The sequence below is a fragment of the Triturus cristatus genome, chromosome 8 (assembly GCF_964204655.1).
Source record: "Triturus cristatus chromosome 8, aTriCri1.1, whole genome shotgun sequence".
Lineage (NCBI taxonomy): Eukaryota > Metazoa > Chordata > Amphibia > Caudata > Salamandridae > Triturus > Triturus cristatus.
This window is the reverse complement of record NC_140591.1, coordinates 720,576,523-720,602,378: the sequence shown is the minus strand read 5'-3', so window position 1 is coordinate 720,602,378 and position 25,856 is coordinate 720,576,523. Positions and strand designations below refer to the sequence as shown.

The following is a 25,856-nucleotide window of genomic DNA, read 5'->3' as shown; positions in this document are numbered from 1 at the left end:
TCAACCGGCGCCAGACTTATTGGGAATAGAATGTTGCGGATTTCCTATGGAAAATAGGTCCTAACTATAACTATCTACTGGCGACCGCCAGTAGATAAGATATATATATACACAATAGCTTAACATATTCAACTAAAAACCAATTAAATTCACCAATTATATTTATTTAAAGTAATATGTGTGGTCATAAGCAGTGCATAGGGCGGGCATGAGCTATAGTTACTTGAAATAACTATACCTAGTGATTTCTGGGTTTTTTGCTTTTTTTTTGCTTAAAATGTTACGTTTAAATTGAAATTTCACCAAACTATCACATCACAATAACCTTTGTTTTTTAAACTGGATTTCTAGATTTTTCTTTAACAAAAAGTTATATTTTACTATCATACTTAACTGTGCCAGGCTGCAACCAGGCCCTGAACACAACACCCTGCAGGTGGCCACCCCTCGGCAAGTTCGGCCTTTGGCTGTGCATGACATGGGTTAGCTGCAGGACCAACTGCCCATAAGCGGACAACCCACCACTGACACTCACACCCCTTCTTTATTTTTAAATGGTTTTTAAAATCTTGTGGCACTCTTACAGAAGCAGGGGAGTCCTGTCTGGCCGAGTCCGACAGGGTCACGGCAACCACAATTCTTTCTTAATTTGGGTCTGCCAAAGGTTGCGGACCCTTCAACAAGGTCCAAGGGTCAGGGTACCTACCCTGACCCATTTCACCTTATTTTAAAAAAAAATTGTTTAAGGACACCGGGACCAAGTTCCAGTGACCTGAAATGGGAGCTGTAATATTCCTCTTCATGTTGTTGCCAGGCAATCAGAGCACAAGCTCCAATGAGACCCGCAGGAGCAAAAAAGCCTATAGGAAAAGAGGCCCTTTCGGCCATTCAGATTGCTCTATTATTCAAAGTTGCGTTACGCTAACCCAACTTTCCAGATATATATGTATTGTTTTTTAACCTTAATTTCTCATAAACTAGTAAACGGGTTCACACCAGATCACAAAAAGCAAATTTTCTGGGTAAAGATTTAGGGGCACATGCATCAACAAAAATACCAATCGCAAATGGGCAGATTAGCAGAATCTGCCCCTTTGCGACCGATATTTTTGCATTTGGAATGCATCAACCCAAATGCAAAATCGCAATTGAAGTAATCACAAAATTTGCGATTACTTAAATTGCAAATGCATTTAGGGATTCGCAAATTGTGATTCCCTAAATGCAATGCATGATGCAATTTCCAATTGTGAATTCGTAATTAGGGGTCGCAAATTACCATCAATTTGAACTTGATGGTAATTTGCGAAAACTTTGTTTGTTGTTTGTTTCATGTTAAACACACACATGCCCTTGGGGCATGTGTGTGCGCAACATGTGGTAACATGGCAATTTCAGGGGTGCAACAGGGTGTCCTTTTGCCACCCTTGCACCCTTGAAATTGCATGCACAATTTGAGAGTACCAATTTGGTACTCGCAAATTGCGCAATTCCTATTCATTCCTATGGGCCTCTAGGCCCATAGGAATGAATGGGTAGCTAATCCTTACTTGCGATTCACAATTTGCGAGTTGCAATTAAGGAACATGTAGGAATCACATTGTTTTTTGCAATTCCTATGTGCATAGGGATTTGTGAGTCCTAAATAGTGATTTCTTAAAATACGCTATTTAGGATTCGCAAATCCTGACTTTGATGCATGTGGCTCTAATTTTCCTGCTAAATTTGGTGCAATTTCGTTCAGCTGTTTTGTCTATGGCACTGTTCAAAAATCCCTATAGAAATTGCATGGGGGAGGGAGGAGCCTAGCGCGCAACCAAGATGGCCGCGTAGGTGCGAGGCTCCCGAGGACCTCCGCGACCTCCTGCATTAATCCTGACTATATCCTGTCCTAGATGAGGGGACTGTGTTTGTGAGCCCGAGCTGAGGTGACACCCGTTTTCCGTTTCCAAATCGGACCTCGGACACCGGCGGGAGCACCGATTGAGGTTTGCGGCCTTCTCCACGCTGGCCCCCCGGATTGGAGTAGTGGAGCGATCCGGGGACAAAGTGAACAACAGCGGCGGGCAAGGCTGGGCGACTCGCGTACCCCGCACTTTCACTTTCGCTTTTGCGCCCTCCTTGCTGACGGGCGAGGTAGAGTCGCGGGGCGGAGTGCGGTGGTGTGGCCTTGCCCGGGTGCCCGGCCGACCCGCTGTCTGTGATTCGGCCTGCGGACCTGTGGTCGCCCCCCCCCCCCCCCGGAGCCCGTGAACTGGTTTGTCGGACCTTTCGAGGAGATTGGCATGATTTGGGGACTGCAACCATGTCCACAAAGCAAGATGGCGACCGGGCAAAGGTGAAATCGACCCGCCGTGGCACGGCCCATCAGTCCAACAACATGGACCGCTACACCCTCCAGAAGGGATCTCCTGAGGCACCGAGTACATCCCCTGCGGGCCCGACTGATGCTCCTGCTCTGCCCGCGGATCTGACCCTCCGAGACGTCATGGGCGCCATCGCCGAGATGAAGGCCTCGGTGGACCAGCGCTTTGACACTCTGGCGCAGAAGATAGACTCGGTCCTCGTGGATGTGGGCCTGGTAAGGGCCGATTTGTCCAAAACGAATGACCGGGTCGACTCTTTGGTCCACACTACCTCGGGCCTCACTACGGACGTGGCGGCCCTCCAAAAGGAGGTGCGCCGGCTTGGCCAGGCGAGCGCCCTGATGGATCGTCGACTGGAGGATTCCGAGGGTCGGGCCCGGAGGAACAATGTCCGCATTCTTGGGGTGCCGGAGGGACGCGAGGAGGAGGCGGCGGATCTGTTTGTGGAGGACTTGATCCTTACCCATCTCCAGCCCCGGGGGCTGAGTAAACTCTTTGCGGTGGAACGTGCCCACAGGGTCCCCGGGGGAAGACCTAAGGTCGGAGCCCCGCCGAGGCCTCTCATTGCCCGGATCTTCAATTTTCGGGACAGGGACGCTATCCTGCAGACTTCTAGGCTACGAGGACCGGTCAGACTCGACAACATGGACGTCAATTTCTACCCTGATTTTACTCCGGCGGTCCAAAAACAGAGACTGAGTTTTCTCGGAGTTAAACGTCGCTTACGGGACCTGAACCTTAAGTACGCAATGCTTTTTCCAGCTAAGCTGAGGGTAGAGGTGGATGGCCGCACGCACTTTTTTGATCGTCCCGAGGCGGCCGGGGACTGGTTGGACACTTTGCCCGGGGATCGGGGTCGGGGGGGTGGGGGGGGTGCGGTTGGTGGGGAGGGCCCGCCGGATCAGGACTGAGGGACAAATAGTAGGCCTTGCTCGGGACAATATTACTGTTATCATTGACTGCTCGTGTATGTTCCCCTCCTGTGGAGGTCGTGCGGGGTTCCTTGGGGGCTTTCCCTCCTCCTCTGGGGGACTAGTTAGTTTTTTCATCTATGGGGCGACAGGCACACTGCACTTTGGGGGGGCTGTCTGGGCTCATGCAGGGGTGCAGGGAGGGGGGAGTTCTGTTGGGACGGGTGGGTTGGGGTGGGGTGTTGTTCGTCTTTACCGCAAGGCAAACCCTTTACTGTGTTGATGTTTTTGAGGTGCTCTTGGGGGGACAAATGATGGCTTCTGTTTGTGATGGGGGGTAGGGACTTAACTCTGTTGTCGTGGAACGTTAATGGACTGGGGGATAGGATTAAGTGAGGTGTGGTCCTGCAGTATTTGAAACGAATTTTTCCAGATGTGGTCTTTCTGCAGGAGACACACCTCATTGGTAATTCCTTTTATGCCATGAATCGGCGGGGCTATCGCTTGGTGGCCCACTCGGGCTTCACGTCAGGCTCGCGGGGGGTGGGCATCATGGTTAAGAACTCGCTCCCGCTGGAAATAGATGAGGTGCGCCATGATGAGAGGGGACGCTACACGGTCTTGGTGGGGAGAATGGAGGGCAAAGTAGTCGTTTTTGTATCAGTGTACGTCCCACCGGGGTTACAATCTACCACTTTTGCGGACCTGGGGCGCCTCCTCCTTGACCTCCCGGGGGGGCTTCTGGTGGTTGGGGGAGACTTCAATGCGGTGGCTTCTGGGACTATGGATCGTTACCCCCCTAGGGACCTCCCCCGGGCACAGGCGTGCCTGCCCGGCCTCCTAGATACATTGGGATTGGTAGACTGCTGGCGACTAAAACATCCCGCGCAGCTGCAGTACACCTTTCATTCGGGTGCCCATGGTAGCTTCTCGCGGCTTGATCATGTCCTTGTCCCTGCGGCCTATGCTGGGAGAGTGGGAGAGGTGCGCCATCTGGCTCGGGGTATTTCAGATCACTCCCCGCTCCTGTTGCATTTTGATGTCTTCCCGAGGGGGGAGGGTAGGGTGGCCCCAATCAATGCATGGTGCCTGCGCGACCCCACTATTCGTGCCGACTTGATTAAATCCTTGCAGCGGTACTTTGAGGAGAACGTGGGGTCTGTCCCCTCGGCCATCTCCCTGTGGGAGGCCTTCAAGACAGTTCTTAGAGGGGAGGCCCTCTCCTCTATCTCCCATGCCCGGAGGCGCGAACAGGAGGAGGTGACCCGGGTGGAAGCCGAAATTACTGAACTAGAGGGTGACCTGGGGAATGGGGTGACGGATGCCACACTACATGTTCTACACCTTAAGCAGGCGTCCTATAGGGCCCTCGTCACGGAGGCGGCCAGGGGCCTCAGCAGAGAGCAACAGGGGCGACTGTATGATGTGGGTGATAAGGCTGGTAAATTGATTGCGTGGTTGGATAAAAAGGAGAGAGCGAATCGTGTGGTCCCGCTGATCGAGAGAATGGATGGTGTACGTGTCACCGAGCCAGAAGACATTGTCTCTTGCTTCGCGGATTATTTCCGCGAGGTGTATTCCCCGGTTTCTCCCTGCTCGGAGGAGGATTCCCATGCCCTGCTTCGGGACATCGCGCTGCCCTCCCTTTCGGTGGAGGACAGGGAGTCGTTGGAGGCTGCTCCCACCTCGGATGAAATTGCCCTCGCCATACGCTCGGTCGCATCTGGCAAGGCCATGGGCCCAAACGGCATCCCTATCGAGCTGTATAAGCTGCGACCGGATGTGCTGGCACCCCACCTTCGCGCGATGTTCCTGGCGGCCCACTCACGGGGCTCCCTCCCGCCGGACCAGCGTCTGGCTACAATCGTAGTGATCCACAAGGAGGGGAGACCCCGAGAACGGGTCACATCCTATAGGCCTATCTCGCTCTTGAATGCGGAGCCCAAAATCCTCGCCAAGGTGCTCGCCAACCGGCTGGTCGGTGTGGTGGGCGATCTGGTCCACCAAGACCAGTCCGGCTTTATACCCCATCGCAACACGGCCCTTAATCTGCGGCGCCTGCACGGGGTGCTCGCGCGTGTTCCGTTTGTGCGGGAGCCGGCCATCTTGGCGTCCCTAGACGCCACCATGGCGTTTGATACACTCGAGTGGCCATACATTTGGGCGATGCTGGCGAAATTTGGATTTGGACCGGGATTCATCAGCTGGGTCAAATTGTTGTATTCGGGCCCATTGGCGCAGGTGGTGGTGAACGGGCGAGTCTCGGCCCCATTCGCGCTGGGACGAGGCACGCGACAGGGTTGCCCCTTGTCGCCTCTCCTGTTTGCACTGGCCTTGGAACCCCTGGCGGAGTGGCTGCGGTGGCACCCTTCCATCCGTGGTCTCCGTTGGACCCCCGAGTATGAGGACCGCGTGTCCCTATACGCTGACGATATCCTTTTGTACCTCGCCTCCCCGCGTAAATCACTGATTGTCCTGGTTGATGTTTTGCGTTCATTCGGTCGCAACTCAGGCCTTGTCATCAACTGGGCTAAATCATGTGTGTATGTGCTTTCCGGGGAGGCTCCCGTCCTCCCGCGGGACTGTCCGATCCAGATTGCATCTCAGGGGTTCCGGTACCTGGGTATCTATATCACTCTGGACCCGGAGGCCCGCTACGAGCGGAATTTGCTTCCCCCCCTCCAGCGCTTGAAGGAGGACGTCGCGCGTTGGCGGCGCCTGCCGCTTTCGCCGCTTGGCCGGGCGGCATTGTTTAAGATGATGTCGCTGCCACGCTTCCTGTACGCTCTCCAGAACACTATGGACTTGGTCCCGGCGCGCTACTTCCGTGAGGTGGAGAGTCTACAGCGTCGCTTGTTCTGGGACGGGAGGCCGCGTATTGCCTTGGCGAAGTTGACGCTCCCGTGGTACGACGGGGGGGTTGCCCTCCCGGATATTAAACGGTATTACTGGGCCTCCCAGCTAGCTGCAATTAATCATGGCCTTTACGGGCCCGCCTTGAACCCGGCATTTGAAATGGACAAGATGCTCCTGCCTGGTGGCGACTACAATCGAGCGCTCTACTCTGGCGCGCCCGACCCCCGCCTGACGGGACCTACGCGTGTCATGGTGCGAGTATGGCACGCGGCTAACGCAGCTATGGGGTGGAAGGACCGTTTGACCCGGGCGTCACCGCTGTATGCGTCCGAGAGGTTGGGCTCCCTGTGGACCTCGAAGGGCTTCGAGAAGTGGGACACGATCGGCATCAGTACAGTGGGGGACCTCTGGACGAGGGGGGGATTTAAAACATTCGAGATGCTGCAGACGGAGTTTCAGCTGCAGGGCAGCGAATACTATCGGTACCTGCAGGTCCGCCACGCACTGGGCTCCGTCTTCCCAGACGTCGCCTCCATTCCGGAGTCATCCCCCCTGGAGGATAGAGTGCTGGATGGCCATGTTCCGGACAGCACGATCTCCCTCATATATAAAAAACTGATTAATGATCGCTCGGGCTTGCTGACTGGCCTCCGCGAGGCCTGGGTTGCCGATGGGCTGGAGTTGGACGACGAGGACTGGATTTCCGCGGTGGCCTCTCCGAAGGAGGTGGCCATACCGGCTCGCCTTCGCTTCGTCCAGCTAAAGATCCTCCACCGGGTTTACATGACGGGGACAAGGCTTCTGCGTATGGGCTATGCCGAGGATGGGCTGTGTAAGCGTGGGTGTGGTGCTTTGGTGACTTTTTTGCATATTCTGTGGGAGTGCCCGAAGGTGGAGCGATTCTGGCGTGGTGTGCATGAGGTCCTGCGAGTGGTTACGCGTGTCGCGCTGTTGCCGGAAGCGAGGAGATGCTTGCTGAATGTGTGGGAACCAACTGACTACTCGGTTCCGCAGACACGATGGGTGACTCTGGGATATATGGTAGCTAAGCGTGACATCGCGCAGCTGTGGGGGTCCCAGAGGCCCCCGGCGGTGTCGGCCTGGAAAGAGCACATGGATTGGTGCATGTTCCGAGAAAAGGTGGTGTACGTGGCGAGAGGTAAGCCTGGGGCGTGGGTGAAAGTTTGGGGCCCCTGGAACGCCTACCGCGGGGGTATTTGTGAGCCGCCGCTGCTGCCGGCTGCCTCGCCAGCTCCGTCCCCCTAGTTGACCCCCTCCCCCGGCCCCGGGCACAGGGTCCCCCAGTCCCTGCTCTCTTCCCGTTCCCCTCTTTAGATTCTTGTGGATGGTTGGGGTCCCCCACTTACGGAGCACGTGCTGTCACTTCGGATTGCGGGTTGCCTTGCGGGTGTGGTTTTTGTGTGTTGTTGTGTTCTTATAAAATGAAACCGTATTGCGGGCTCGGAGTTATGTGGCCCACGTCGTTGACCCCTCCTGATCTACCTCTCCGCAACGCCAAGAGCCTTTTTTGTATGTATGTCATATTCTTTTGTCACTCTAGCGGCCGGCCGGAAGGTTGTAGGCCCATACTTGTATATATTTGAAGATTGCAATAAACGGTTTAAAAAAAAAAAAAAAAAAAAAAAGAAATTGCATGGGGAGAAAGTTTTGGAACCCTCCCTTTTTTTTGCCCCCACTTGACAGATCAGCCAAAAACTTTAAAGGAAGGAGCTGAGGTGGATAAACTTTTATTAGAACGTTTTATAAAGATATGTCAAACAGGCGTCAAAATTATTAGCAAAACAAAACATGCTCTTACTGTGGTAACTAAGTCCTAACTATAACTACCCAGTGGCTTTATATGTATGTATGTGTGTGTGTATGTATGTATGCATGTATGTATGTTGCATGTAGTTCAACAACAAAAGAATGTACCTTTCAGGAGTAGAATTGCAGACCAGTGTTTATTCATTTATTATGTTGCTAAGGTCACATGGGGTTGTTTAACAGACAATGGCACCAGGTTGCCGATATGGCTGAAAAACATCACGCCCATCAAGGTGAACAGACACTGACGAGCAATACTACTCCTGAGTTGTGCGTCCTTTTGGTGTTTGACTACAAACATTTTTGCAGATATCGGGCAGCCCAGCCCATGCTCACTTCACCCCGCTTGGGCTGGTCAGACGGTTTGGGCGATTTTGAACTGGAAGCAGAGTATCTGTTTACCGGAGCCCAGCCCCACCACAGATAATGAAAAGCTGACCTCCAGGGCGAAGGAGATAAGTGGGTGGATGGAGGAAAATCCCTGACACAGTTTCGGAGGGCTCAGGTGTGAGGGCTATTCCGGTTCCTGGTAAATCTTCAAGGGGGCGGTCAAGGAAACAAATATCAGATTAATTGACTTCACAGGATGTGTAGGGGTAATGCCCATGTTAGAAGGCATAGAGGGTGGGAGTAATAAAGAAATAATAATTGACACAATGGTAGCAGACACAAGCAGATTGAAAAAGGTTAAAGCAGCAATGCTGACTAAGTTAGAAACTCCATAGATGGGAATTTCATAGGAGGTGGGAGGCAACCACTCTGGAGAAATACTTGGAGGTGGGACGACTTACCCAGAGGTGTAGGATATAAATACTCCCCATGCATCAACGGGCCAATCCCAACATGTGAGATGAATAGGCAAATAATTTAAAGACTGATCAAAGAGAGTGATTAATATTTTAATCAAGTATGATTGGGTAGAGCATGCAAAAATTCTTGTAGCGACAGAACGATTATAAAATGATCTAGTAAGTTGGAGGATGTGGAATCGATTGCCAAATTGAAAGAAAGTATGGATATGTGATTGAGCAAATATGAAGACAACATTGTCAAGTGAAAACAAGGGAAATTGAAGCAGGAAAAATGGGAGTATGAGATTGGAAGAGTCATGACATTAGTAAAAGAAATATGACAAATAGGTGTTGAACAGAAAGGACAGACTTATAAAAATACGAGAAACTGGTATTGGACACAGGATTAGAAGTACGTTCGGAACCAGAATCTTTGAAACTGGCAGAGACATCCAGCACACTGAACAATGTGAATTTTTTAGAGGAGCACCAGGCACTCTGCAGGGGTCAGACATAAAATAACCCAGACCACCAAGAGAAGGGTGAGGTGTAAAACAACAATGGCATCAACAAAAGAGACTGTGAAAATCGAGGGCATATGGAGAGAAACACAACAAGAGACTGATCCATGCGGAGGTTGCATGGACAAACAAGTAAATTATAATGTAATTGTAATTAATCTATTTAGCAGGCAATTCGATAAAGAGAAACTTCACATGTTTAAGCTAGTCTTAACTTTCTGTCAGTCTAGGAACTTTGATAAAACTCAAACTCAGATAGATTTGTTCCAATTTATTAGAAAACTTAAACAAAAGAAAAGCACAACTTCTAAGTCCTAAAAGTGAAATACATGGGGATTCCCCTAGCAGGAAAGATGTTTGGTCTATGTACAGCATATAGTTTAAATGTCAGCAGTGTAACTATGGATGTGGTCGTTTTTGATCATGTGTGAACAGATGAGCAATTAATTGAAATTTTGAATGCTATCATATTTGAAACCAATAGGTATTATACGAGCAAATCAAGAACAATATCTAATCTGCCCCATGATAGCATAAATGTTACAAGTTAATTATTATGGTATTGAAACATTTGAAGAGATGCATGTTCACTATAAGTAAGAGAAACCTGACATGGCCTCAGTACAACGTGTTAAAGATACTGGGGGCAGAAAGGGATATAATTATTAAGATCTAAGACAAAAGAGGAAATGCTGTAATATAGTCAGGGGAAGAGCACATCAAAAGGACACACAATGAATTGGATGATGTAGAGTGTTACACAAAGGTGGGTATGAAATATCAAAAGAAGTTAGTACAAAGATATCATGCCACTCTTGTCACTTGGAGGGAATTTAGTATACTAGAGCAGGACATGCTACTCAAAAAATCGCATCCCAGAATTCCCAGGTTTTATTTGCTTAAAGTGCAAAAAGACCTTCTACGCTCTCTGGGTAGACATGTTTTAGTCTTTTCAAAAGGACATCTGTATATATAGGCCATTTCCTGTTCCCTATGGTTCAAACACTACCCTCATTCCTCAAAAATAGCACCAATTTTATAAAGATAACTACCAACATCTCTTGGAATATGAAGTACCTTATGGTGACGTTAGGTGTCAACTCACTATACACTAGCATACATCAGGAGCAGGAAATGGAGGGTGTTAAATTTGATCTGGATGGAAAATCATTTACGTTTTTCAAACATATTAAAATGGCAATGAAAATGATTGATGTATGTCTAAATGAAAATGTCTTCCTCTTAGGACAAACTCTGTAACAAATTAGTGATTAGGACCATTATGGGCCCCTGTTTTGTACTCAGCTACGCAAATTGATCCATGTACTGGTGAGAGGAACAGTTGTTCAGGGACCCAGGTCTCAAGGGACTAATGTCTAAGGTTATCATGTGGCTCCCGTACATTGACAACCTGTTTTTGATATGGAATGGAAGTGTAAATTAATTATTGGAATTTTTTAAAATATTGAATTAGAATAATCGAATTTTGAAATTCACGATGAACTACAGTTCCACAGAGAAAGGATTCCTGGATATCAAGTTAAAGGTTGAAGGTGGAGGTCTTAGGGCAGCTGTATTTTGAAAGAGCAGGGAACAGCATCCTCCATGTGCGGGGTAATCATCCATATAGTACCATATGTTACATTTTGAAAAGGGGAATTGATAAGATATAAATGGATTTGTAGTATAGATGAGTTGGACGAGAGAGCCAGGTCAGAGCCACTAGCAAGATTTTGTGTCACAGGTTAGTCAGAGAAGACATTGAATATTGCAGTGAAACAACAGCTAAAGTAAACAGGGAGGATATATTGTATAAAGAGGGGGCTATACAGTGAACTAAGATTCCAACCACCAAGCAAAATCAGAATTATAGCAACTTTTTCAGACCAATCATTTGAGATTAAAGGTCTCTTGCAGAGGCACTGGGGTATTCTTTAAAATGGCCCTATAGTGGGGCCGTACAGCAGACACCATCCATAACATACAGGAAGACTAGGTGAATAAAAGATAACTTGGTATCTAACCATCTATACTTTCTCAGAATAGATACTACTGGAATTTCTGACTTACATGGTTTCCATGTATGTGGGCACTGCAAGGCATGTAAGTACAGTAACAATGGTTTATTCTTACAGCCTTGCATTTAAATCTAAAGAATAAGACATCAAGAAGTTCTTAACATGTAAGTTAGATGATACAGTATATTGTATTGAGTGTCCGTGCAGGAAAATAATATACTGGGATTACCATTTTCCCAGTAAAGAAGATGATCTTTGAACAATGGAGGCCCATTGTGAATTTTGATACGAAGTACCTATGGTCAGATATTTTTCCTCAATTCACAGGGCAAATTGGATGAAAACTATGAACTTTGGGATTGACCAGGTGATGAGTAACCTGAGAGGTGGTGAACATGAGAATGTATTGAGAAAAATGTTTTCTAGATATATCAATAATTTGGATACAGTAGAACCGCTTGGTCTAAATAAGACAGGGGAATTGATTGTACATTTAACTGATTAATTTTAGCCACTGACTTCTATGTAGTAACCAACTAATTGTTATTTGTTTTTTATTTTCATTTACATTTTCTCTCATGTATGAAATTATTTTAATCTGTTTCTAATCCACAGTACAATGAAGAGAATGAAGTCTGGATATGATTATTGGAAATTAATGTTGAGTGATAAATAAACATCCTCCAGGATGACGTTAAGTGAACATTGGGAGTTGTGTAATATTATTTCTTATTTGTGCATTCTTTTAGCATTGCACTATGCACAACATTTTAAAGATATCTGGCAGCTCAGGCATTGCTCTATTTAACACCCTTGAGCAGGTCGGAAGGTTTGGGTGACTACGAATTGGAATCAACATATACATATTAGATAGATAGATAGATAGATAGATAGATAGATAGATAGATAGATAGATTTTTAGACAGATAGATATAGAAAGCGAGAGAGCACCCTTGGATTTAAAGACTAGATTGTGCTAGCGAGTAAATAAAAAATAAACATTGAATTCCAGACAATATTACCAGGCGGCTATGGTTACAATATTTTCTCTGTGTATTCAGGACCCAGCTGTAGGGGATTTATCAAATCAATGTTTGACCACAACAACTGGAGGAACCTTTCAAATTTTATCCCCCTTGCTATATTAAAAACGTTACCGTTAAGCCCAGACGTGTAATGCAACAAATGGTAAAAACTGCTTTTTTAACCTATCTAAACATATATTGACCTGAAATAATCCCAGCAAATGCACAAACTATCATAAATACACCAGGATTAATTGGTCTACTTATTTTAACTGCATTACTGTAGCTTTGCTAGATGCTCAACACATTTTAGCCAGACATAGGCTAGACATGGTTTGCTTTGGTACAATTTTTTAAAATATATTTAGTGAGATAATCCCTGCATTTCCATTCACTCTAAGAAAGTCGATTATATGATAGTGGAGGACCAAATTGGCCATAGTGGTGTCTTGATGCCGTACAGAAAGGGAAATTATGTGGCATCCCAAATATTCAATACTTTAAGAGGCTAAAGGCAAACTATTGAACACATTCGGTAGCATTATTTTGTAGCTATCCCTACATTTTAACACTGTGATATAAAAGGGCTGTTAGTGTTACCAAAATGCTCGGGTTTTTTATGAAAGAAATCTATACATATTAGGCAAATCCTTTTCAAAGTGCTATTCACCAACAGTTAATGATTTTGTCTTGAATCAAAGCAGCACATGATTGCCATATTAACCCACATTTTTACAAATAGGAGAGTCCACATGCACATATTTCTTGTAATCATTTTATACGCCTCATATATTGAGCAACTCCTGGTCATTCGATCTTGCATCTCAAAACATCTGGTTGATTAATGAACAGCAGAACAGTATTGTGCACTTCATAGGTATTATTTGTGTGTTTCACCAATAGGCAATTTGGAATGCAAGATATTGAGGGGGGAAATAGATGCAAAATGCTCAGTTAATCTTATTAACTCTCAGAGCCTTCTTAAAATAACTCCTACTTTGAGAGGGGTATCTGTGATGTAATTAGGAATTTGCGTGACTAGTGAAGCTTAATATTTTAATTAGAAATCATTTATTCCACCTTGTTTGAATTAAAGCTAAATATTAAATATTTTTAATTTTATACCGATTTGATGGACCTCTCAGTCTATCAACTGGGTAAATTTAATCTACCTGGGTAAAACTGCTTGAATGTGGCCACTAAGAGCTGAACGGTTACATTTACGATTTGGCATAGTCTAGTCAAAGCATTGCATAACCTGTATACCCCTTCTATTAACTTTTGAAGCATTTAAGAAACACACTTTTTTGTCAAAAACTGCATATTATGCAACAGATGATGAACTGTGTGGAAAAGGCAATACACTCAGACGTATGCTGAAAACGTCACAGCTGTACAATCACCTTTTCCCAGTGGCCATGAGACATCCTACTGTACTTGTTCTAAATGGGGGCGTCAAGCTCAGGTATGTGGTAGTGACATGTGCAGCTGTAACAACATATTGAAAAATCATAAACCACAACATTCTGCTTTGTAAAGTTCCTCATGCAGAAGTGCTGGTATTTTGCATTCTCAGCGGTGGTGAACAGATCGACCCAAGATTCACCCTAGTCTCGGACGAGCCTCCAGTTGTAGTTGCCATTCATAATCTTCGAGGCATCGACTAGTGAGTTCGTCCACCCTGGCATTCAGAGATCCTGCCAGGTGCTGCATGACCAGGAAAATGCCCTGGCGCTCTAGCTAAGTCCAGAGGTACAGAGCCTTCTGGCACACAGTCTACAACCCCACCCTGTTTGTTGCAATACCACATGACTGGTGTTGTCCATGAACACCTGAACCAGCCATCCTTTGACTGAAGGATGAAAGGCTTTCAATACCAAGTGAACAGCCCTCAACTACAACAGATTGATATGAGGCTGAGACTCCACTGGAGTCTTCTGATCTCTACCTCTCCCAGGAGGCTGGCCCAAACTACGAGTAGCTCATCTGTCACCACTGTCAGCTCTGGACGCGAAAGAGAGGGGGGTCTGCAGCTGACCCAGTCACGGTCCATTGGCCACATCTACAGATCTTTGGAAATGCTTGTGACTCACTGTGAACCGCAGTTAGAGCTTATGGGACAGCAGAACGGGGATGTGGAAATAGGTGTCCTGCAGGTGCTACCATCCAGTTTCCAGGATTCAGAGCAGACAGAACCTGCGCCAACATGAGCACCCTGAATTTCTCTTACCTCAGAAAGAACTTGAGATGGTGCAGATCTATTATAGGGTAGAGGCCTCCGTCCTTTTTTAGCACCAGGAAGAAGCAGGAATAACAGTCATGTCCTACTTCTTGTGCAGGCACCCTCTTGAGAGCTCCTTTGGCCAAATGAGCCTGCAGTTCCTGGAACAAGGAGAGATGATCCTCAGTCAGCAACTATTGGGATAGTGGGAGAGGCTGAGGTGTTTTGGAGCATCCACCTGTCGGATGTAATCGATGACCATTCAGGCAGGTGGTAGTGGCGGGTGACTAGGCAGCATGCTGGGACCGGCTTCCACGTTCCTTTTGGGCTCCGCAGCCGCTTCCACGAAAGGACTCGGCAGCCTACTGGACTGGGTAAGACTGGTACTGCAGATATCCAAAATTGACCCTGCCACATCTGTGGTAGGAGCTAAAGGATTGCTGTTGTGGCCAGGTGATAGAGAGAACTCAAGGGGTCGGGCAGTAACCTTGCTCTTGAGAAAGCACTCGAGCACCACATTGGCCATGTCGCCGAAAGGCTAGAGCAATTAAAGGTATTTCAGTCAGTTTTGACTGGACATCCCCAAGCATCCAGTAGACTGTACCTGGGCGTGGTGATGAATTGCCACCGTAGAAGCCATGGCTCTACTTAAGGAGTTTGTGGTGTCTTGTCCACAAAGAATGGCAAACTTTACCACATTCCTGCCATCCACCAAAGCTTGGTTGAGGATGGGTTGGCACTCCTAAATCAGTATTGGAAGCAGCTGTGCAACTCGATACCATAGGAGTATTGGCCCAAGGGGCACGTGATATTCACTGACTGCAAAGCGAGGCTGTTGGACGATTCCTGCACACCGTATCATCCTATTTCCCTGCTGAACACAGAGGTCAAACTCTGGGCAAAGGTCCAGGCCAATAAGTTATGTTCTGTAAATCACGCTTTAGTTCCTGCAGATCAATCAGGCTTTATGCCCAAGAGTGCTACAAAGCACATTATTCCGTTAGTGCACAAAGCGCTGGCCTACAGAACACATTGGGCCCGATTCACAGAACAAACCTAAGACAAAAATCTAAACTTACTACCATTTTGGTATTCACAGAAGGCACTTACTCATTTTGGTATTCACAGAAGGCACTTACTCATCAATGAGTAAGTGCCTTTTGAGGCACTTACTCATTTTGGTATTCACAGAAGGCACTTACTCATCAATGAGTAAGTGCCTTCTGAGGCACTTACTCATTTTGGTATTCATAGAAGGCCCTTACTCATCAATGAGTAAGTGCCTTCTGTGAATACCAAAATGAGTAAGTGCCTTCTGTGAATACCAAAATGGTAATAAGTTTAGGATTTTGTCTTAAGTTAGTTCTGTGAATCGGGCCCCAAGAGCCTATATGCTCCTGTTGGTGGATTTCCGCAAGCCATTTGACTCTGTACTTTGGGATTATATGCTTTTCGCAGCAGAATCTCAACTCTGGGGCTGAATTTGTCTTGTGGATGCGCCTGCTATACACTGACCTTCGGGTAAAAGTGAGGGTGGGAAGTTCACTCTCTAGTCTCTTCACATAGTACTGGGGGATGAGACAGCGTTGCCCTCTGTCACCACTGCTGTTCACTATAGCAATTGAGACCCTAGCGGTGTGAAAGAGGGTCAACACCTTGGTGAGAGGTCTGGAATGGACACCAGAGATCTCAAACAGGATAACACTAAATGCCGATTATGTCCTGTTTTTTTAGTTGATCCCATTAGGTTGAACCCCTGTACTCTACAGATACTAGGGATTTTCAGTGAGTACTCAGGCTCACCAATAACAACTCCAGATCTTTGGTGCATTCTATGGCCTGTGACTCAGGAGCGATGAGATTGGCAATGGGCTTACAGATCCTCAGGGAGGGTTTCCAGTACCAGGGCTATATGTGACTGGTGGCCCTTGGAACAGAGCATCTAAACCCATCTGGGTCAGGCGACCAGGGACCTGAGCTTTTGGGCTTCACTGACACTATCCATTATCAGATGATCTGTGATTTTTAAAATGGTTATACTGCTCTGTCTCCTATATCCATTGTAGCATTGCCGCTTCCTACTACCACCTCGGTCTTTAAGAGAATGGAATCCCTGTTGACAGCCTTTCTGTGCTTGAACTGCACCCTGAGGATTGCCCTTTCCGAGTGCTACAAATACAATGCTATGGGGGACTCCCCACGCCAGACATACTCTCATACTGTAGGGCATCTCATTCTATTATTATCAACAAGTGGTGGTTCTCGGGTGTAGGCGATCCTCCCTCTGCCACTGAACGATGGGCGATAAGGGAGACCCCTCTCAATTCATTCATTCATTAATCTTTATTTGGTTTTAAAAACCATAAAAGATACATGTTAAAACAATTCATACATATAAGGTAAACACAGTTAAAAGTAATCATTCCCAGGTTCCCCCTTAGCAGTCACAATGAATAAAATGTTGCCTTTGTAATATATAACTAGTTTCTCAATTTGCTAAATGGAATACATAGTTCTAATGCTAAGCCTACTATTCAATAAACTAAGACTATTATTGATTTGCTATTGTAAAAGGAGATATGGGTTCAAGGCAGTAATAAATAAAGTGCAAGTTCAAGAAAGTGCACATAAATGCTGAAACAGCACATAAAATTTAAAACATTTAGATTACAAATCTTGACCTATAAAAATTAAAATGTCATGCCTTTTTCCTTTCGCATTAAATTGACAGCAAATAAATGTCTAACGCTAAAAGAATTTTATGCAATGTATCTGTTTTTAGAATCCTAGTCGCTCCTGAGTGTGACCTGATTCCCAAGTTCCGGCAAATAGGTTTGATCCAGCATTTGCTGTAGGTAGGAGCTAAAGTATCGCACCTCCCAACAGCCACATAGGTGGTGCTCCAGGTGTGGTGGGACTTTCATTAACTGGAAAGGAGAGTTGACTAAAGAAACCCCATTTTGGTGTGGCCAGACTGCCTCACGTTGAGACCCTAGAAGGTTATAGGCCCCGGGATGTTACTGGCATTGCAAAACCGGGAGATGTTATGTTATGGCGCACTATAGAATCATTCCAGAAATTGCAGTGACATTTTGAGCTACATCATAAACAATTTTATAGATATCAGCATTTAAGACATGCACTTATCCCATACATTAAGGGCCACACACCGTACTTCAATCCCCTGGAGACCAAGATACCTATGGATACTTATGGAAGAACTAAGTGCACATAAAGTCTCCCAGATGTACCGATCGTTAGTGATTAACACTCCTGACATGTTTGATCAGCTGAGGGAAGCTTGGGAGGGCGACCTGGGGCAATTTGACAGATGAGGACTTGAAGGAGGCCTGTGCCTCTCCCTGAGAGGCAGAGATTGCCTCTCAATTCCCACTCATACAATGGTAGTATTCCACAGGGCCACCTATACCCAGGAGAAGCTTTGGAAGACAGGGGCAGTGGACACCACGGGTTGCCTGAGATGCCAGTCGAGGTGGGGGAACTTCCTCCATAAGACCTGGGCATGCTTCAAACTGGGAGGGGGTGCTGGTGTGCCTGGAGACAGTGTTGGGATGTGTGCTGCCCCGCTATCCTAAGATGGACCTCCTTTATACAAATGGAGATCTGGACGCTAATAATTATCGTACTGGCCTGTCAGGGTTAGGGCTGTGATAGCAAAAAGAGACATTGTTGGGGCCTGGAAGGGCACCAACCCCCATCTCTAGAGTGATGGAAACAAGAAAGGGACAGATGCATGATCTATGAAATCCCTATATATAAGGCCAGAGGTTGTCCCCTTAAATTCTATAAAATTTTGGGATCATGGTGCCAGTATTGAGACATCACCCTGCGACTACCAGAGGCACATTGTGGCTCGGAGGAGGATATCTGGGTCTATAGAGGTGGGAGTTGAATTGAACTTTCAAAGTTCAGGAAAAGAGATATTGGAGTAAGGGTGTTTGTAGTAGGGGGAGGTTAGAAAGGGGTGGATCTTGTGATATTCTTCATACCTGCTTTCACTATTATGCACTTTTAATTGGTGGTTTTGATTAGTCATTTCACTGTTGGTAAGTATGATTCTCTGTGTGGGGAATGAGGTGTGGTTTATTAAAAACCGAATAACATTTTGGCATAAAAAAAGCATATGTGCTTCCCAAAGGTGTACAGCATCTGTGATTCACTATCCGGTGAGGTGGTAGGGAAATCGCTGGGGTTGACCGTCACTGTTAAGGCCTACATCACCAGGCTCTCAGGAGAGGGGTGTTGTGAGAGGAAGGCTGGTTCTTCAGAGGTGAGACAGTGCCAACAGGCATTCATTCGGTGCACAGGAGCCCCTGTACAAAGTTTCATCCAGGCCCCCAAGAGCACGTCATTGAGGGCTTCATTAAAGGGGAGCATGGGCTCAGACAAGCTCTCCCAGGTTGAAGCACCTCCGTCAAGACATTCCTCAACAGGCAACAGCTGGAAACTGAGGAACTCTGCCACCCTGCGCATCATGGTGGCAAAGGATGCACCTTTCTCCAAAGCCTGCCCCAGAAGGGAGAGCAAACCAAAGACTGGGGCTGTATCCAAGACACTATGGCAGGGTCAAGGATAATTATTGGCTCAGCACCATCAGCACTAGGGATGGCACTGGAGGAAGTGGAGTTGGGATGGATGGAGGCACCCTCAGTGGTGTCAGTTTGATTCAGGGTGAGAATCTAAATGGCCCAGCTGGTGTTTAGGGCAAACCCATTTGATGGTAAATCAGCAGGGACACCTCCTGGTTCCCTGGGTCATGATAGAGGCAGGTTACCAAAAAATACTTCAAGTTGGTTGGGTGTCGCTCTGGTGCCAGGAAACTCAGGGTACAGTAGCGTGGTCACTGATGCCGTCTCTGTAGGTGGAGTGAGGGAGCGGAGTCTAGAAGCACAAGGTCGAGTGGGAGAAGCCAAAGAATGATTCGACTTCTTTTTGTTCTTTGACTTACCTGACTTTGACGAGGGGGTCTTCTTAGAGTGAAAAGACGTCCGACATGAGTACAGCGTCGGGAGTGGTCGGAGATCTCCCACGGGAAAGAAACAGGACTGGAAATGGCACAGACCCTTCGTGGGTTGACTTCCACTTGGCACAGGTCTTAGGGTCGTACCCCGACCCCAGAAACCAGAGAAAACCAAGAGGAATCAGACTCAGACGTCTGCCTGATGTCTTGAATCCTGAAGATTTGGAAGGGACGTACCCTGGCACACTGGCAGGTAGCTATCTAGATACGTAGAAACTGATGTCAGAGCACTACAGTGGCGCCTATATGGCCACCACAACATCACTTCCGACATAGAAGCCACCGCTGCAGAGCCGAAAGACTCCACCTACTGCTGTGCAGAGGTGCTGAACAAGATTTTCCAGGTTTCCAGTCTGACGCCTGTCGATTATTCTAAGGTGAGGAAACTGCGGTTAGAAGTCTCTATCAGAAGCTACCAACACTCATAACTATGTCTATATCTACTGCAGTGGCTAGCTTAGTGTTACCAAAGGCCTGCTGTGAAGCAGGACCACCAATAGGTGTTCGGTGGGTAGAAGAGTTCACTCGCTGTTCTTTGTCCAAAGTGATGGCTTAGCAGTTCCTTGAACATATTTGCATATTTCTTCTAACCTTAATGTGATTCCACAATTATGAAGGTGGAAGTCCTCTGTACAGCCAAATGAATTACAGCACATTATTACAAGAGTGACATATGGTGGATGTCCCACTGGTGAACCCGTTATCTGGCTTTCTCATCACGTCTCTTATGCATCACTGTTGATGTAATCAGAAATTGTGGGGATGGCCAGTTCCCCACCGTCCCTGGCGTAGTCAGAGGCATGTGACATCACCATGCAAATCATCAGGGTCTTTCAGGAAAGCTGTAATTTTGTGTCCCTAATGGACTATTTTCAACACCCTAACATGGCATGGACACTGGGAATATGGGCACGACGATGTACCGTCTACACTATATGAGAGTGTAAATGCCATCATCCCACATTATTATGTTTGATTTCCCGTCATTGAGTTTTCTCATATAGTAGCTTCTCTCATGCTGGTAAATCCACATTGTTACAGCAGCCAAGTTTAAATAAGGCATACATTTTACCACCAATGTTGCAGAGGTAGTTGCTCTACCACATTGGTGGATAGAACGTCTGCCATGAAAAGCCTGTAATCAGGTCGTTGGTATTAGTGAATACATTTTCTCTTCTCACTACTAATTTGAAAATTAACCCATAGTAAATGACTTTCCCTGATGGGCTTACCAAAATTTTATCGCTGTCAATAATGGTGTTGAGTCGGTGTGCAATCGTCAGCACAGTACACTGAGCAAATTTTTCACGGATTGTCTTCTGAATCAACTCGTCAGTTCTTTTAAAAGAGAAAACAACAAAAACAGATACATAAACTGTGTGCTTTATGAAGTTTAAATCAAGCCTGCATTATACACGTTCATAATTATGAAACACCACCATATTGAATGCCCATACAACTTGTTCATGCGGATAAGCGTAAAGGCAACAAGAAATTAGAGTTTTTTTAATTAACTCATTAAAACAAATCAGAAAGTCAGCTATTGTGTGCCTCTTGAAGCACAGAAGCAATTCGCATAATGTCACCTGAAAACCCCGTGTTCTTTTCCATCTATTTCCAGGGTCTGCAAATGATTGTATGTAGCAAAGCAGAGTCCATTGTGCAGGACAAAAGACGACGATTTTCCCCAAGGTTATAGAAAATACATATCTTGCGCATTGATTCCAGTCTCTTATGACTCTTTAGTTGGATTATCAATTGAAATTTGTTCAATAACGAAAAAATAATGTATACCTGCTCACAAACAACCCGTGACTATTCAGAAGGGCGATCTTAAAAAGGCAACAGCACAGAAGCCCTTTCTTCTGAGTCCAAGGTTAAAGGATATGCATGCAGCAAAGCAGAACACCACACTCTGAACAGATCTAACATCTTACAATGGGAATAACGTTAGATAAATGCAAATTATGTATTCCTCCTCCACGAGCTCCTTATTGTTCTGCAAATGCCAATGGCAAGAAGTCAAGGGCACTTAAAATACAAATGAAGGTATATTTCTACTATTTGAAAACTGCAGGAGCAACAGAACTCCTCCACTCCTATCTACCGCCATTATAAATGGCGCCCCAGTCTTTTTTGGGTCTTGGTTATACAAAGCTGTGCAGCACAAGAGATGTGAGATATTTCCAACAAGATCCCCTGCAACCCTTAGGAACTCCCTGGTAATAAGTGCTTTCAATGACTGGTCAGGACATCACCTTCCAAGTAATGTAAAAACGGGTAAACTGGGAACCAAAAGCAGGTGTGGCTCACTTTTGCTTTTTAAGGTTTTGCGCCAGCCAAGATCTTTTGGTTTCACTAAATTTATAGTTATAATATGCTTACTTATAGGGCCATTCAGGGAGCACTCTTCATCCACTGGTGTGTTATTGCGTCATTCACATTTTTTCTTCGCCCAGTGCCTCATACAGCATGAGACAAGGGAGCCAGCAAACTTCAGTCATTGGTTAATTTCACTGTGACTGATGGGATTCTTCCCTTTTGCAAGGAGAATATCTACACATAAAGTAGCTCACTTAAGTCGCAAAGACTAACACGGCCATGTGTGCATTTTGAGATAATATTCTGTTTTTCGCCATTTTTGTGTGCTTTTTTTTATATTGTCGAGGGCCCAGCAGTTCCCACAACTTTAAAGATTTACAAAAACCATGGCCAAACAAAACAAGTACTGACAAAACGCAAAGGCTATTAGTCAACTTCAGACCCCTTGGCTTTGACAATGCTTATTTTTCATTCTGCCTTTCTCTCTTTCCCTCTCCTCACCTCACCGTGCCTGCTGTCATAAAGCCTAGGGAGCTGGAAAAAGTAACAGAAGGAGACGTTGTGGGGCTTAAAATCGGCATGCAATGGCTCCAGCCTTTCGGGGAAAGGCCCAGTAGGATTTATGGTGAATCTAGAACTGCGCCTCAGCTTCAATGTTGAACGTCTGAGAGTGAGGCTCTTTGTGTTTTGCAAACGCATTCCTGGGTTGGACCCCATGTAGCTTTTAACTATGCAAGCTTACTGCCCTTAGTCTGAGGGGCATCACTCACAGGGGCTGCTTATGAAAGTCAAAAAATTCCTTGGTAGGTTTTTCCTGTATTTTGTTACCTGTCTATTTCTTGAGTGTCTGCTCCATTGTTTACCCTTTATGCAACTTTACACAGGGAGTAACCATGTGCAAATCAGTTTTGGTCGTGCATCACTAGGAACAGGCCAGTCGATCTGCTTGGATGGGAAAGAAGCAACCCTAGACCAATTTCAGTCATAATTGGCCTCAGCAATAAGGTGCAGCATGGGTCGTATGGCACATAAGTTAAAGGACCCATGTCTGAGCATACCCATTGCACTTATGGCTTCATAATGAGAAACCTAAGAACTGAAGGGCTGAATATTTGAATTAATCTCAATCACTGGTAATTACTCGACCATTTGATCAACTTTTTTGCCCACTGTGCAACTCCATAAAGGGCACAACCATATGCGAGTCATCAACCCTTTTTCTGCAAACATTGTAAGTGTAAGCAAGTTTGAAAAGTTTGGTATACAATATTTTCTGATGCACTTGTTTTATTCAGTACCCAGGTTTGGATTCTTAGAAACCCGCAGCCTATTGTCCAGAGTGCCCTGGATCTCTTAACCTATTTCAAGGATGTTCTCTATTTTAAGTAATTTTGAGTAAGACAAATTTGAGTGGACGGGAGACGGGAAGAAGGATAATGGTACAGAAAGTGACAAAGTCGAGGGAGAAGGATGTAGAATCAGAGATGGCAGAAGGGAAAATAATGTAAAGTAAGAAATTAGGGTGGAAGATAGCAGAGTAAGGGAGAGATGAAAGGTAAAAAGAAAAAGATGAAGAAGTCAGAAGGAAACATACTGGGATGTACAAAGAGGAAGAGTTAGGTAGGGAGATAGATGTTTAGGAATATGAAAGGTTTTAGAGTAATTTAGAAAGAAAGAAATGTAGGAAGGGAGAGTGGTGGGTACACTTATGGGTGAGATAGAGGGATAAGGTAGAAAGAGAGGTGAGTTAGAGAAAGTTAAAGGTAGAGAGCAGTTGAGATAGACTTGTAGAAAGGTGAGGGAATGAGAGACGTACAAGAGACATAGAGAGAGAGAGAGGCTTAGGGTAAAGAGCAGGGAAAAAAGATAAGCAGCAGAAATTGCACAGAAACACATGTCAGTGAAAGAATACTGAGGCAGAGAGAAATATAAAGAGGGGTGGTGGTTGTACCGAAATTGAGATGAGTGTAGAGAGAAAAGAGGTAAAATAGAGTGAAGTGAGGTAGAGCCACAGGTGAAGTTGATACAAACAAATGGTGACATATGGATAGAGGTGTGAGGTAGAGAGAGAAGGAGAGACAGACAGGTGAGTTAGAGAGCTGTATAAAGAGAGTGTTAGCATGAGAAAGGTGAGGTAGAGAGGGTGATCGGACTAAAAATAGAGAGGTGCAGTGAGAGATGACAGAAAGCCAGAGAGGAAGTAATGTCAGAAGAGACAGAGGAAAAGAGAGCAAGAAAGAAGAGATAACTACAGGAAGAGATGAATGTAAGGATATGCACATTTTTCCATGTTCACCACCACATTTTTGGACTGATGTTGCTGGTTTATCGACTCTGAGCGTGAACTGAGGCCTTCTAATCAGACCTCAGTGCCAGTGTTCTAGCCCATTACAAATTATATGTCGAATTGGCTATCCCTAATTGGCGTTATTTAAATTGGTCTCAGTGCTAACCTTCCCACACAAAGTGTAATTTCAAGCAGTTTAACTTCTATGCTCTATTGGATGTCAGCATTATAGGGATGAAGAGTGGAATGACAGCAAGTCCCAAGATGCCTACCTTCTTTTGAAATTAGTTAATGATTTGTTTCATCTATCCAACTGGAAGAACTGAGAATTGTCTTATGGTTCTGCATGTACTAGATTAAGTTAAGAAAGTGTTACCTAATTATTTTATTAAATACAAAAAAATCAATAGCATTATGAACACATTATTCTCATCATACTATTTGCTAAACGTTTTAATTTGAAGAAAGTACTTTTGTTGAAAAGGTTAGATGACTGTAGTACCTTGGATCTACATTTGCTGTTGCCTCGTCAATGATCAAGATTCGATTTTTTCTCAGGATTGCTCTTGCGAGGCATACCAATTGCCTCTGCCCAACACTGAAATTAGATCCGGATTCTGATAATTGAGCCTCTATCTTTTTAGGCAGCTCCTCAATGGCTTCCTTCAGCTGAACCTGTAGATGTGAGCACAGGATCAGTTAGTTTCCAACATAAAAACAAGCACATTAGATCATGGCTGATGTCATAGACTATGAGAAAATGGTCAAGCAAACCATTCTAGAAATAAACCTTTAACAGTGGTTATGACATGTATCTTATGGTTCCTGTTTTCTGTGTTTAATGTAATTTCAGGTGTTTTGTTTGACATCATGCTCGGTATCAGTGGACCTTACTTTGAATCTGGAAAGAGGGGCCGATTAAGATGCGGGCCGTAAAGGCTCCGAGCTGCAGTTAGAGCTTTCAGGATCGCATCGTAATGGGCCGCTCGTTTTACTTTCCGACCGCCTCGTTATGATGGAGGTGGTGGACGGCCACCATCGTTGTTCACAGCTATCCACTAAACATTTTTTAAAAATTGTTTTTTAGAAACCAACTCCCAAAGCTGGGGTTTGTTTCTCCAGGGCGTGGGAATCAATTTCCCAGTTCATTTTCCCAATGGCAGATCCACAGCCAGATAGGTTAACATGGCAAGAAGTTATTAATTAATAATTCCCCCCAAGAAAACCCGAAAAATATAATTCAAGGACTCACTAGAATGGTATTAATAAATCCACCAAATCCTATTGTTGAATTTATTCTAAAATGTATAGACAAGACGTTATAAGACTTTCCTGTTTGGCAAAATTCAGCCTTCTAGTGATCTGCCCTGATTGGTCAGAGTTAAGTAGATTAGCCAGGCTGCTTTGATGAGGTGATAAGTAGCCCCTGGGGTGGAAAAGACATTCGGGAAGGAGATCCTCAGCCACATAGGTTAACATGGCAAGAAGTTATTAATTAATAGTTCCCGCCAGGAAAACCCAAAAAATATAATGAAAGGACTTACTAGAATGGCATTGATAAATCCAACAATATGCTATTGTTGAATTTATTAAAAAATGTACAGACACAAAATTATACGACTTTCTTGTCCATATGCCAAAATTCAGCCTTCCAGTGATCTGCTCTGATT

The 25,856-nt window shown here is 45.5% G+C and overlaps 1 protein-coding gene across 1 annotated transcript in view; it reads right to left on the bottom strand.

The window, feature by feature from the left end:
• Nucleotides 1-25,856, bottom strand: part of ABCC4 (ATP binding cassette subfamily C member 4 (PEL blood group)) — a 1,516,984-nt gene that overhangs the window by 105,073 nt on the left and 1,386,055 nt on the right. The window contains exons 28-29 of the mRNA XM_085622127.1: nucleotides 24,689-24,861; nucleotides 20,810-20,915 (exon numbers count right to left, since the gene is read on the bottom strand). Of these exons, the coding sequence (XP_085478253.1) occupies nucleotides 20,810-20,915; nucleotides 24,689-24,861 (279 nt within the window). The remainder of the gene's footprint in view (nucleotides 1-20,809; nucleotides 20,916-24,688; nucleotides 24,862-25,856) is intronic.